Source organism: Pteropus medius, unplaced genomic scaffold (assembly GCF_902729225.1).
Source record: "Pteropus medius unplaced genomic scaffold, Ma_sr-lr_union100, whole genome shotgun sequence".
Taxonomy (NCBI): Eukaryota; Metazoa; Chordata; class Mammalia; order Chiroptera; family Pteropodidae; genus Pteropus; species Pteropus medius.
Genome location: NW_024344378.1, coordinates 49,705,688 through 49,719,199, shown reverse-complemented (window position 1 = coordinate 49,719,199; position 13,512 = coordinate 49,705,688). Strand labels below are relative to the sequence as shown.

The 13,512-nt window shown below is 41.4% G+C and overlaps 1 protein-coding gene across 10 annotated transcripts in view; it reads left to right on the top strand.

Moving 5' to 3' along the window:
- Window positions 1–13,512, top strand: part of KCNMA1 (potassium calcium-activated channel subfamily M alpha 1) — a 686,119-nt gene that overhangs the window by 600,027 nt on the left and 72,580 nt on the right. For all 10 annotated transcript variants that reach the window (XM_039872202.1, XM_039872201.1, XM_039872185.1 and 7 more), the window contains one exon: window positions 11,220–11,343. In XM_039872202.1, coding sequence (XP_039728136.1) covers window positions 11,220–11,343 — 124 coding nt within the window. The remainder of the gene's footprint in view (window positions 1–11,219; window positions 11,344–13,512) is intronic.

The following is a 13,512-nucleotide window of genomic DNA, read 5'->3' as shown; positions in this document are numbered from 1 at the left end:
AGCAGAATCAATCATTCCAAAGGTGGGCAGGTTTTAGTGGCCTATCGGGCAGTGATAGCAATAGCTCCAAGAGAAACTAGAGGGTTCGGAATGCGCTAGGATGGGCTTTAATTTACCACTGCGTCTCTTGTAAATAAAACAGGCTCCTACGTGAGGGTTTCTTGCAAACCATCTGCCAGCATGAAATGCTGCTGGGACTCTGCTCTAATGGTCTTTGTCTCCCTTTGTTCTGGTATCAGGCTCACCCTGATTTTTAAGTGTCACTTAGCTCTCTGCACAATCATTAGGTGAACAGCCTTGTTTTGTGTGTCTGGATCTTGATGTAGTATGTTTTTTAGTTGCCCTGACAGAAAGCAACTCTCATAGCCAAATGGCGAATGTCTGTGCTCCAAGGCAGAAATTCCTGTGTCATGACAGATAACCATTGGCTTTGCACCTTCCAAGGACGAGCAAGCCACGGGGGTTCCCAGGTCTCGGTTATTTGCCTTCCTGCTGGTCTCTTAACATGGTATACTTTAAGGAGCCTCTCCTAGTTTTCCTCTAAAATCACCAAGTATCCATTGGTCGGTTCTCCCCAGCCAGTGGGCTTGTGCCTTGTAAGGAGAGTCTTCCTTCAGTTGGAAGCACAAGAACTTTGTCTCTAAATAACAAGGTCAAGAGTCTTAATTTGGAGGTCTCACAGACTCCATTGAACATCCAATGAAAGCTTTCTGGAAAGTCTGTTTAGAGAAGAATAAAGTATACTGTACATCATCGTGACTGCAGTTGAAGCAGACTCATGGATTCCCTAAATCCCCGCCCAGGTTATACTCACACTCGGTTCTTTCTGCAACTATGTTCAAGTTGTTGCAGTCTCAAATGCTTTTTGGATACTGAGGATATTGCTCCAGTGGGTAGAAGTATAGAGGCAGTTTGTGGGCTCTCACACTGTATCCTCAGATGGAACCCACAGTGGCTGTGCATTTCAGCTGTCTGCTTATATTCCTTTACTGAGATTAATTCTCATCCCGCAAATGTTTAGTGAGAGTTTACTGTATTCAGTGTTGTGGAAGATCTTCGATGGGTGTAAAGTAAGATGGATTAGCGTAGGTCTCTATCTTCAAAACGCTCACAGTTTAATGTAGGAGACAGACAAGCGTATATGGACAAATAGAATAGGAATGGCTTGGCTATCTCCCAGCATGGGCTGTGAGAACAGAGAGAGTTGATACCACCTCTGGTCTGGCAGGCTGAGCCTGGTGTGTGAGGGAGGTCACATTTAACCTAGCCCTGTGTGATGAGGGAAATTCTCAACTGGTGATATCATGTATCCTGTTCACTGTTCACTGGGTGCCAGTCATCGTTCTGAGACCGTCAATGCCTGTGAACTCATGGGATCCTCACCAGAACTCTGAGGGTAGGACTTACTCTGTCTCACATGTTACAGATGAAGAAGCTGAGTCACAGATGTGAAGTCTACTGAATCCAGTAAGTCTTAACTAATTAGGAAGATCCGAACCCAGGTAGTTTAGCTTCCCACCCCATATTATTAACTCCTTCCTTATTCTGCCCTGTGGAAGAAATAGGGAAAGTGCTCAGGACATAGGAAGTAGCTTGATGTGGCTGGACCAGGGCATCCTTGTTGTGACATAACTGGAGTTAAAAATATAAGCATCGTCTGGCACCCACTCATGGAGGCCTTTCCGGTCATAGGCGCTGGGGCAGCCTTGCAGGCTTTTGAGGAGGCAGAGCTCATATTTGTATTTCGGGAGGATCACTGGTGATCGTGTAAGGATGGATATAGAACCCTCCATTAGAGCCTAACAGAGATATATGTTCTATATACTCAGAGGAGTGAAGTGAAGACCCAGCCCACCCCAGCCTCTGCCAAATGTCCTCTGGGTGCCAAATCACCCAGGGTCTGCTATTGGAATGCTGACTGGAAATAGGCTTTTCCCAAGAAGGACACACAACATTCCTCATATCAGTTCATATTACACCTATTTCTGTGGAAACTAGGGAACTTGGAGTAAGACAGAGAAGCATGGGCCATGAGGATTTGTACAGGATGTGTCAGGTAGACAATTTACCGAAGAGATAGCACCCAGCTGGGCTAGCAAGGATAATTGACGATACCAAAAACATAAAAATTGAACACTGTGAGGGGAGCTTCATGTCATGAGACCCAGAAAATATTAGACATTTGTTTTCTGAGTGGGAGGAGAAATATGATTTGAGGAAAACAGATTATCGTTTTGGACATTTTCTGATCATTAAGTGAAATAAACTCATCTGCTTGTTAAGTCCCATTCCCTCTCTTTTGACTTATACATTTTGTGGGGTGTTTTTGTGAGGAATGCCAGCTTAAAAGGTTCTAGTAATAGAAAGTGGAAAGGGTCCGAGCCTAGTCAGTATCGGGGTAGAATGCCACTATCACAATTCCTTCCACTGGGCAGAATAAAGAAGGAAGGCAGGGACAGCTTAGTTAAGTAAATTTAGCTCTTAATGCACAAACAAATAGAAAATGACAGGCCCCATGGTACTGAAGAAAAAATAGTGGGTCTCATCATACCAGGGCTTGGGTGGATTTGACACAGGTCCCTGGACAAGTGGAATGCTCAGCAGAGGGTCATTATCCTGTCCTCCCATTTCAAGAGCATCTTATTCACTCTCCTCTAGGACTGAGGGACATGTCAGTTCTCCCAGGATGTCTCCCAAACATAAAGGCAGTAGTTTCCTTTTTCCTGTGAGAATGGTGGCTGCCTAACAAGAGATGACATATTAGGTGGCAGTAGTTCTTGACTGTTTGTTAGTCGGGGAAAAAAAAAACAACATAAATAGACAGTTACAGAGAAATTGAAAAGGACTCTAGTTTTAGCAGAGTAGCTAGATCCTGGCCTGACGGTTTTGTCAAGGCTCCAGGCATGGCCATCTGGTGGGAGATGGGGCAGGGGTAGTGGGCAGCTACATCTCAGGAGAGATGATCATTCTACAGGAGGGTGGAAGCAGTGTTGAAAGATGAGCTAAAGCAGGAGCTAGAATCCAAAGGTCAGGATCCTTGCAACGTAGCTGGAAATAGTATTCATCCAGAAATAAAATGCACCCCAGAATAAAGTAGATCGTTTATGGTGGTGAAAACCCAAATATGATTGCCTTTGGAGAGATCCCCTGAGACCCTCTCCAGCATCCTGTGGCAGGCAAAGCCAGAGACTCACTCACATGGCCTGACACTCTTGCACATTGCATTCAAGGACTTAGTTACTAACTACCAAGTTTTCTTCTATAGAGTGGAAAAAGAGATAAGGAGAAAGGAAGGTAGAAAACTGAATTATGAGTATTGTACTTCACAAAAGCTAATATTTCATTTGCTTTTTTTGTGTTCGTTTATTTGCTGATCAGCTCATGAAAATAGAGGTCTGCAAGAGAGAGTCATTAGTGAAGCATCCTGATTAGAAAATCCCATCAAGTGTTGATACAATCTTTCAAGTTCCAGACAGACACAGAGATAGTCAGAGTAGGCAACCTGGATATGCTTTTGTCTCTTGTCCTATAATTTTCTATTTGAATAGGAGGGTCAGGACATGCAGCACCTCCTTAAATGTTACGCCTAGCCTCTCGCTTGCTTTACTCTAGTCCTAGCCTTCCAGGAAAGACCCATAGCCTTCCAGTCTGTAATATTGCAAACAGTTGCTAACTTTGGTAGAATTAAGTCAAACCACATAGTTTCTCCATCTGGGCAAAATTTTATAGCAGCGGTTCTCAAACTTTAGCACATATCAGAATCATCTAGAGCACCTTGTTAAAACTGAGCTCGATGCAGTAAGTCTGGGCTGGGCTGGATAATTTGCATTTCTCTCAAGCTCCCAAGTGATGCCAATGAGGCTGGTGTGGGACAGTACTTTGAGAACCACTGCTTACACGAATCAGAACAGTGAGAAGCTTCATGTGATGGGGGCCCTTCTCTCAGAGACTTTCAGACTGGGCATTGCAACACTGCATAGTTGCTTAATTAAGAACACCTGTCCTGACCACCATTGGACATCAAACATGAGTCCTCCCTGCTGATCGGTTACAGCAGCTGGCTCCAGGCACACTCCAGGCAGCCTGACTTGTTACAGACATATTTCAGCATCTCCCTTCAGATCACAATACCTTACTTCAAATACAGTCCCTGTGAAGTAGAAAACCGTGCAAGAGCCTTTGGTGGTTCCCAAAACAAATTGTTGCAAGATATCAAAGGTGAGTGGGCTCTCACTGGGCACATTTTCTGATATCCATAAAAGGTCCAGTGAGTCTTTGTTGACTGGTTAAAAGTGTTCAGAGACTAGAAATTATTCATTAGTTTCTCTTGTTAGGATGTGATTTATTGAGCATCTACTGTGTCCTCTGCTAGACCCTAGAAATACACTGAAGAATAAAATAGATGTTCCTTGACCTTAAGAAGATCACTATCTAATAGATGAGACGGATACGCAAATTATTATCTCTGTAGGAGCTCCTAGGAAGGGAAAACAACTAAGAGGGCAGATTCCGGCAGAACATTTGAAGCAAACTTTGAGGTCTCAGAAATTTCTGATAGCCTGCTATTATACTTGACATAATACATACTCAATAAAATTAGTATTTGCCACTTGGATGAAAACCTTCAGAGAGATGAGAAATTTGCCCACGTTTTCTCAACCGTCCCATTTCCCAAGGAGACCACAGCAAGAGTGGGCCTCAATCTAAATGGGATGCTTGTAATAACAAGATAGGTTTTACGGGATGAGAAATGAGGTTCTAAAAATCAAGCAAGGAAAAGGATACGATTTTAAAACCATTTTGTCATTTTCTTCTTCTATAACTTTTTTTTTTTTTTTGGTTTAGTTACTTGTACTTTAATGTAAATTTCTGAAGTCAGCATCCGCTGCTGCAGGAAAACAAAACAAAACAAAACAAAACAAAACTGGAATTTTCTGTATTTGCCTGTAAGGGGAACTGTACTCTTTAAAATATAATAACAGCTTCCTCACAGCAGGTTTGCTAGAAAAGGGATTTGTGGTTTTGCTTTAGGCTGTTGTCTTCAAGGCAAGCTTTTTGTGTTTCTGCTGGAGCAGGGCATTTAGTTCACTTCCTGAGATTAATTGATGGCAAGTGGCATTCCTTGCTCTGCAAACCCTCAAAACTAAAATCTCTTATTCTTTATTTGAAGTCAGGCATGCTTGATTTCTAGCTGTGGACTTTGGAGGTGGAAGCTGAGATTCAAGAAACATAGATATGAAAAATTTAACTCAGTGCGGCTCCTCATTTGCTATAAAAATGTGGGTATTCCTAAAGGTAGCCTTCAGATATTGGCACATGGCAAAAGCTCGCCCAGCCCGAATTGATTAATTGAGGCTCCCCTGCGCACGTTGTCCTGACAAGGGCTCATGGGGTCATTTTCTACTGATTATTCACACAAGCTGTGCATTTCATAAATTCTTGCATGCTATTCTCTTCGTCTTTGTAGCTTAGGGCACTGCAGTCGGGGGCGCTGTGATGTAGAATGAACAAGATCCAGTTGCTTCCTGCTACTGGGAGGGGTCGGGATGGTGGCCAGGCAGCACTGGCTTCCCGTCAGGAAGACCTTTCTGTTCAGAGACTTGCCTCTCCTCTCACTAGCTATGCTGCCTTAGCCACATTACTCATCCACTGTTTGCATCCATATGAATGGGTGATAATAACAGAAATTACCTAAGTGTTTTTGTGATGAGTAAGTCATAAAATATAGGTAAAATTTTTAGTATAGCAACGTTTATAAGGGTTCAACTCATGGTAGTTATCCATCGTAGTAGCAATAGTAGTAGTCATAATAGTAGTATCAGCAGCAATGGAAGTAGTATTAGTAGTAGTAGCAATAATAGTTAAGAGTAGTAGTAATAGTAGCAATAGTAGTAGCAGCAATAGTAGTAATAGTACTAGTGGGAGTATATAGTATTAGAAGTAATAGTAGTAACCCTATGTCTTTATTATTGAACTGCTATATCTTTCTGGTCTCCTTTCACCATAATAAGAGCTACAAGATATATGAGTGGATTTTAAGCAAAGCATAAAGAATGATAATAATAATGGTAGTTAACACATTTTGAGGGTATGTTCTGTGTAGGTACTATGCTAAGTGCATGATAGGACTTTATTCGTGTAATCTCCAAATAGAATCCGTTAAGTAATGACAATGATTAACACTCCCATTTTACAGATGAGGAAACTGAGACAAGGCACATTGTATGTAGCAAATAGGAGATGAGCCAAGACTTGAAGACAGACATTTTGGTTCTGGAGCTTCTATGCTATATTGTCACTAAGGAAATAGGTGGTTTCCTGCCCTCAGCAGTCTCCATCCCCAAAGCACTCCCTTTGGAGACAGACTCACCTAAACAAATTAACTGAGCAAATTAACTGGCTAGTGTCCAGCCTTCCTCTTTTTATTGGGTTGGCTGTTCATAGGTATTTATCTTCAAATGTGAATATAAGTTAAAAACCAGGGAAAAGTTCCCACTTGGGCAGAACAGCTATAATTATGTAGGTATGTTGGGGTGGGAGATTGTGTATTTCTGGCATATTTCCATGTATTTCTAAACTGACAGCAGGACATAAACCTAAATGAACAAATAAGTGAGACTAAGGTATAAGAAGGGCAGCCAGGGTCATCAAAGAAATGATAGCTGATACACTGTGCCCATTTTTCTTCAAGGTGGATTAGTGTATTAGTTTCTTAGGGCTGTCATAACAAAATGTTACAGACTGGGTATCACATAGAAATTTATATTCTCACAGTTCCGGAAGCAGAAAGTCCTAGATTGAGGTGTTTTCAGGGTTGATTCCTTCTGAGGCCATGAGGAAAGCTCCTTGACTTGTAGATGACCATCTTCTTCCTGTGTCTTCACATAGTCTGTAGGGGTCTGTGTCCAAATTTCCTCTTATTATAAGGACACTGGTTATACTGGATTAAGGCTTACCCTCGTGACCTCATTTTAGCTTAATCACCTCTTTAAAGACCATACCTCAAAATAGTCACATTCTGAGGTACGGGGGATTAGGACTTCTACATACACATTTTGTGGGGGACACTATTCAGCCCTTAACGACTACACAGCAGCAAATGGACCTCACTCACCTCACGGAGTTTCTGTTACCTTAAAAATAAGTCATATACATTGGCTAAGTGGCAAGTGACAAATGAGCCTTGAATTAATTCTAGTTCGTTTTAGGGGAGTTGGGATTACTTTGTGAATTGAGGAAATATATAAAGTAATTAAGATGTGAAAGGCAATAGCTAGTATTGGTCTTTGGTTCCAACTAAGTGGTCTTTGAGGACTTGTCTGAGAGCCTGTGGAAGTGGTTCTCTTCGTCATTTTATAAGCTGGTGATGTGGGGATGATTTGTCCAGGTTTCTGTTGGTCCTCCTTTTCTTATATAACAAACTACCTGATCCTTCTCCTGGTCCTCCCCTGTCCACAGCAGTGTTGGTTGTTCTGCTCAGTGGCAAATGCTTACACTTTCTTCTGTTAATATAAACTCCAAAAACCTCAATTTAGATGTGGGTATTCCCATGGACAACTAACTCTTTATTCTTCACCTATGTCAGAGATCGCTCAGCAGCATAAGCTAAATTAAGGCACTTGCAATCACTACAGGAATAAATATGGTAAAAAAATTTATCTTGTCTGGCCTGAAGTAGTTACAGACTCTCATGTTGCTGGATTGAATCATGTTTCAAGTTTCCTCCCAGACAGTGGAATCCAGTGAATGAGGAACAATTCTAGCCCTAATGGAACTATAAAGTAATCAGTCTTCCATGCTTCTTATTGCCCATCTTTGCTCCAGCAACTTTTCTTCACTTGCTCAGTGCCTTTTGGTCTTTTGATGCCCAACAGTGATTCAATATTTCCAAAATTCTTCTAGCCATCTTTTTCCCTAACGAAAGCACACTGCTTTAAGACCCTTTTAAAAGTCTTCTAGGCTCACCCAACCCCTATAATAAAATACCCTGTATATCTCCAACTCCTCTAGAATCTCTCAAATGATGAGACATCCATTGCCTTGGGAAAGAACTCATTTCATTTCTGAAAAAATAAAAAAAAAAATCTTCAATTTCATCACATTTTTTCTTTTTGGGAACCTGATGTTTGTTCTAGCCAAGTCTCATCCATTGTGCCTAGTCTGTTCTTGACTAGTCATAATCAAGTGAATCCATCTTCCACTTGACCACCATTGCACATCTGAGGACAGCTAGTGTGCCTGGCCTGAGTCTTCTATACCTCAGGTTAGGCCATACCATAGCCGACATCTCCAACCATGGTTTTGGATGCCATTCTTTGGCTCTTTTCATTGGGCCTCAATTAACTGAGCATGTCCTAATGCTTACGACTGGATCGACACTTAAAATATGTCGAGATTCCTCCCCATCAGATCAAATGTTACCTTCTCCGTGAAGCCTTCCCTGATGGACTCAAACCAGGCACTTAACAGCTTCTTTCTTAGTGTTCTCCTACCACCTCGTACATTATTTTCTAGAACACTTAACTTAGTGTACCACAACTATTGACATTTTCTCTTTCTGCTATATTATGACCCTCTCTTTGACTAGGGATTGTGTCTTGATCATCACAGTATCTTTTATTTCTGGCTCAGAATAGGGGATTCATGGCTATTGGTTGCTTTTCTGATTTAAGAAAACAAAGTTTAAATTTCAGTTATCATGGCTGGTCAGAAAAGGAAGTGTTTGGGGAGATTTTTGATGGTTCTAAGGTCAGACCCTTTGAGGAAAATCCTAGATGACTTATATTTAAATTATCCGGGCCGTTCTGAAAACCTTGTGGGGAGTGCAATGTGCTGTGTGGCATACCGCTGAGACTTCGCAGATGCTTCTGGAAGTCCCAGTGCCAATCATGGCTTTCAGCCCTAGTGTCAAATTGTACCTAATGTCCCCAAACTCTCATGCCAGTTAATGAGATGTGACATTAAAAAGCTATCTTTTCTTCTTTTCTTCTCTCATTGAGGAGTAATTGATCATCAGACTTGTTTTTTTACTTTTCTAAGATGAGGGTTGAAGGCTGTGTTACCAAGGAATGATTTCTTCCCAGAAAGAGAAGGAACCAAAATGTATGTCCTATCTCCAAAGACACATATTTTCTAAAAGGAATTTTGGCCAGCTTGCTATATCATTTACTTGCTTGCTGATGGTATGTAAACATTGTCCTGGGTATCTTTTAAATCCTGAACACATTAGGGGCAGGTCTCAGATCTTCCTGAGACAATACTTCCTCTCCAACTGATAAAAAATGCTCTTTATCTTTAGGGCAGTTATTAAGCTCTTCTTGCAACTAAAATATGTTCTTCCAGGGCTGGGAGGAGTTCATCCTGTTCATTGTCTCAAAACTCTTTTCTATGGTGGTTTCTGTCTACCTAATTATCCCAGAGAATGGCTATCTATAGAACTATTACACATTTCCAAGGACAAAAAAATTCAAACTTTCCTCTTGCACCCATCTGTGACCTATTCTTATCAGCAACTGCCTTTTTATTTCAGCATTTTTGACTGAGTTCAGAATTTGAGAGGTGGCCTGGTGGCTTACAACACCTCCAGACTCCCGAACAACCCAGCTACTGAGATGCTATTCCAAGGGGGATGTACTTCTTCTTCAAGACCCAATATGACAGTTTCTATCGTAATCTAGTATGTTCGTTGAAGATAACTTTGCAGGATTGCCTCACGTGGTATTTGTCATTTGATGTAGCATGAAAGCAAATTCTTGAGAATAAATAAATACAGTCAGAGTTTTCCCATCTTAAGTGGAGGTGGGAGGCTATTAGAAGGGTCGTGGTAGAAATTCCGAAAGCTTAATTCTAGGTCTGTGGACCACACAGGAGGGATTGCTGTCTCATTCTCTGTATCCTGAATGTATAAATGAGAAGTATAAGAGAAATTTCAGAGGGAGAAATATTAAAAGCTAAATAAAGGTCACCCTTCGATACTTGAAATAGATCATTTAAAAAGTAAAATCACTTTATAATAAATATTTGGAATTTGAGCCTATTTATATTTTCTATTTTAAATGGATAGCGTCATTCAGGGAAAATAGCTCCACTGCATGGATAGCTAGCTTTGCCTGGGACATTGTTCTCATCGTATGTGGTCATTTTGCAGAAACCCAAATGACCTCCCTTAAAGCTGAGGTACAAAATCACTATCAGAGAGAGAACTTGGACATGGATATGGCCCAAGACGCAGGAGCATATTTCTCATGCTGTAAGCTTGTTAGACCTGCCTGATTCTATTGTAATGCTTAAGGTTGTTAGCGAGGCTCTGCTAAGCCACTGGAGAGGAGGCCTTTGTAGAAGTGTCTTCCTTTTCCACAGTAAACACAGAAAGAAAGGGTGAATGTAGCCCTGAGAATTCCAGAAAAGTTTATTAAGATGCACCTGAGCTTGAGGCTCTCTAGCAAGGAATGCTGCAGTCGGAGGTGAAGGTGGGGTGGGGGGAGCGTCATTGGCTAACCAGTGCGAATGCAGTTGTCAAGGCAAGGAGAGAGGGTATTGTTTAGTATTGAAATCATGTATTCCAGATGTGGACATTTGGTAGTCAATCTGCTCTGAAGTGACATGCTGCTGAATCTTTAAAGGGCTTCAGCCAGGGAGAGCAAAATCTGATTGGGCAAATTGCTAAAATATTTAAAGTGCAGCCTGTTAAAGCTTTTACTGCGAAGAGAATCACGTCAGAAGTTGTAGTCAGAAAGAGCGAGTAATTGGCTTTCCATCCTCATGCCAGTCAGTCAGCATGAGACTCTGTTCCTATTCCTTCCTCTTCATTGCCAGTGCTAATAACAACCCTTTGAGGTGTGCGTGTGTGTGTGCATGTATGTGTGTGTAAGCATGCGCATGTGCACATGTTGGAGAGAGAGGATAGCTGGTAAAATGAGAGGAGGTGGAGTGAGATAGCCATAAAAAGGGAGACCAAATCCACAAAATAATGTGAAGACCATGTTAGATAAAGGAGAGAATGGCAGAATTATACATGACAAAGGTCACCTGCACTTCCAGGTGGTGGTGGTTTGGGGCAGTTGTCTTTCAACGGATGCATTTTACAAGCACAAGAATGGCCTTCGGTGACAACCGTTTCCTCTGCATCTTTCATCTCCTCTGAGATGTAACTCAGGGGGCACTTTCCATTTATAATTTATCACATTTTCCACTTAGATTTTCCTGTCCTTTCTCCCCAGGCATGACCCCTTGTTAATTCCCGGCAATGATCAGATTGACAACATGGACTCCAACGTGAAGAAGTACGACTCTACTGGGATGTTTCACTGGTGCGCACCCAAGGAGATAGAGAAAGTCATCCTGGTGAGTGACAGACCGCAGAATCGACCATCTGCTTCTGTCCCAAACTGTTTCCTAGGAATGTGGTTTACCTAACTGGATCGGGTGATAATACAGTCCCTGGTCCTAATTGTTTTCAAAAATTGAAATTCAGGACATATATTGAAACAGCTAGAAATCTCATCCAAACATGAACTAAGAGAAGAATTTTCCATTTCTGAATATATATTGGCTCGTTAAAATCGGGAGTGTTACATACTGTATGAAAGGCATCACGAGAGGCAGTGTGTACCATAACTTCTGTGGATGGGGCCCTGAGGCCAGAGCCTGACTGCCATTTAGTAGCTGCATGGCCTTGGGCATGTCGCTTGATCTCTTGCACTTTAGTTCTCTTATCTGTAAGAAAATGTGATGAGAATGACCCTAACTCATAGGGTTGCAGTGAAAATTAATACCTAGCATGTGACTCAATAGTTAACCTATTATCACTATTATTATTAAATGCCATGAAGAAATATGAATGCTGCCTGTATTGTTTATAACAATATCTTGTATTTGTCTAGATAATAGCTTTGCATATTGTGATCCTTCTTAGCATGCAATGTAGACAGGTAAAATGCATTTGCTGATGATGACAATGATGAATCATGGATCACCTCAGTAATGTGGTTGTTGGGGGTAGGTGCTCAGAGCCCTATTTCCTGGTTGGCTCATCTCTGTAGCAGCCATGCGCTTCTGTTTTTTTTCCAGGAATGTCAGCATAGATAGCAGTCTATTCTACTCTTTAAACTTGTCCTATTAACAGCTTTAGGTTTTAACGCCTACATCAGCTTTCCTACGTTTTATTGTCTTGCTAATCCATGGAAAATGGATTAATATTCAGAAAGTTCAGATAGAAGGGTGCTTTCTCCCTTGTGCCTCTAATCCCCGGATTGCTATGGCCTGTTCTCTTATGTCAGCCAGGAAAATCCTATCATTTCTGATGTCATGGCCACCCTTCCTGAAAGAGAATGGTTCCAGTTCTTCAGGATGGCTTTGTACTATAATCCACTATATTTTTCCCCGTGTTTCATCTGAATGTGCGTGTGTTTTCTCAATTTAATTGCAATCAAGCATTAACAGCAAATACAGCATTGTGCTGGAGACTGTCTTAGAGGTGTGAAAATTGCAGACAAAAGCACAGAAAGTCAGAATTCTCAGGAAACAGCCCTTGTTCAACTTACCAGGAGTGCAAATTGTTCTAATCACAAAGGTGCTTGTGTATTTACATCCTGATATTGTATTCACCGCACTTTTTCTCTGGTGATCTAAACTCAGCCTGGTATTCCTCACCTGGGGCAGGTCAATGGCTAGGTGCCATATATGGGATCCAGGGTTTTAATAACTAACGGACATCCAACCAAAGTGTCCTACTGGCATGAAAGAGTTTACGGAAGTGATTTACTACTTTTCTCATCTGAAAAATAACATCATTTAATAAAACATTTATGACAAGTCTTTTATGTATTAGGCACTGCTGTTGTTACTGGAGGTATAACCTCTCACAGACCTTATAATCTAGTAGGGGCTAAGAGAAGATCTTCAGGTAGACAAATTAATATATAATAACATGTCAGATATTGATAAAGTGTTTGAAGAAGATAAAGCAGGGTCATGCACCAGAGAAGGACTGGGAGGTGCAATTTAGACAGTGTAGTTCAAGAGGCCTTCTCTAAAGTCACACTGGAACATAGATGAGAATGCTCAGAAGATCCTTTCTGGTGCGCGTACCCACTGGGTGCAGGACACTAACAACTTTGGGGATTGGAAAAAATGAGATGGACTCAATCTTGAGGAAATGATCATCTAATTGCAAAGAAGACATAAAATGTAACCATGAAACAATATATTTAAAGCTAAGTGTTAAGAGACACAAAGCACTATTCAAATCTAGGGGAGAAGATTAGCATGCATTTAAGTGGCCAGGGAAGTCTTATTGGATACACACAGGTTATATTTTAAAGGTTTTAAGGCCATTAAGGCCCAGCTTGTATTAAGCCTTGAAGGATGTGTAGGAGACACAAGACACATATAGTTTCTCTAGTGGGTCTTAAACCTAGAAGAATCAGACTCTCCAAGGCTGAGGCCCAGGAATTGGGGACTTTACAAGGTTCTCTAGGTGATGTTGCTGTGGTTGATCTAAGGATTGGTGTT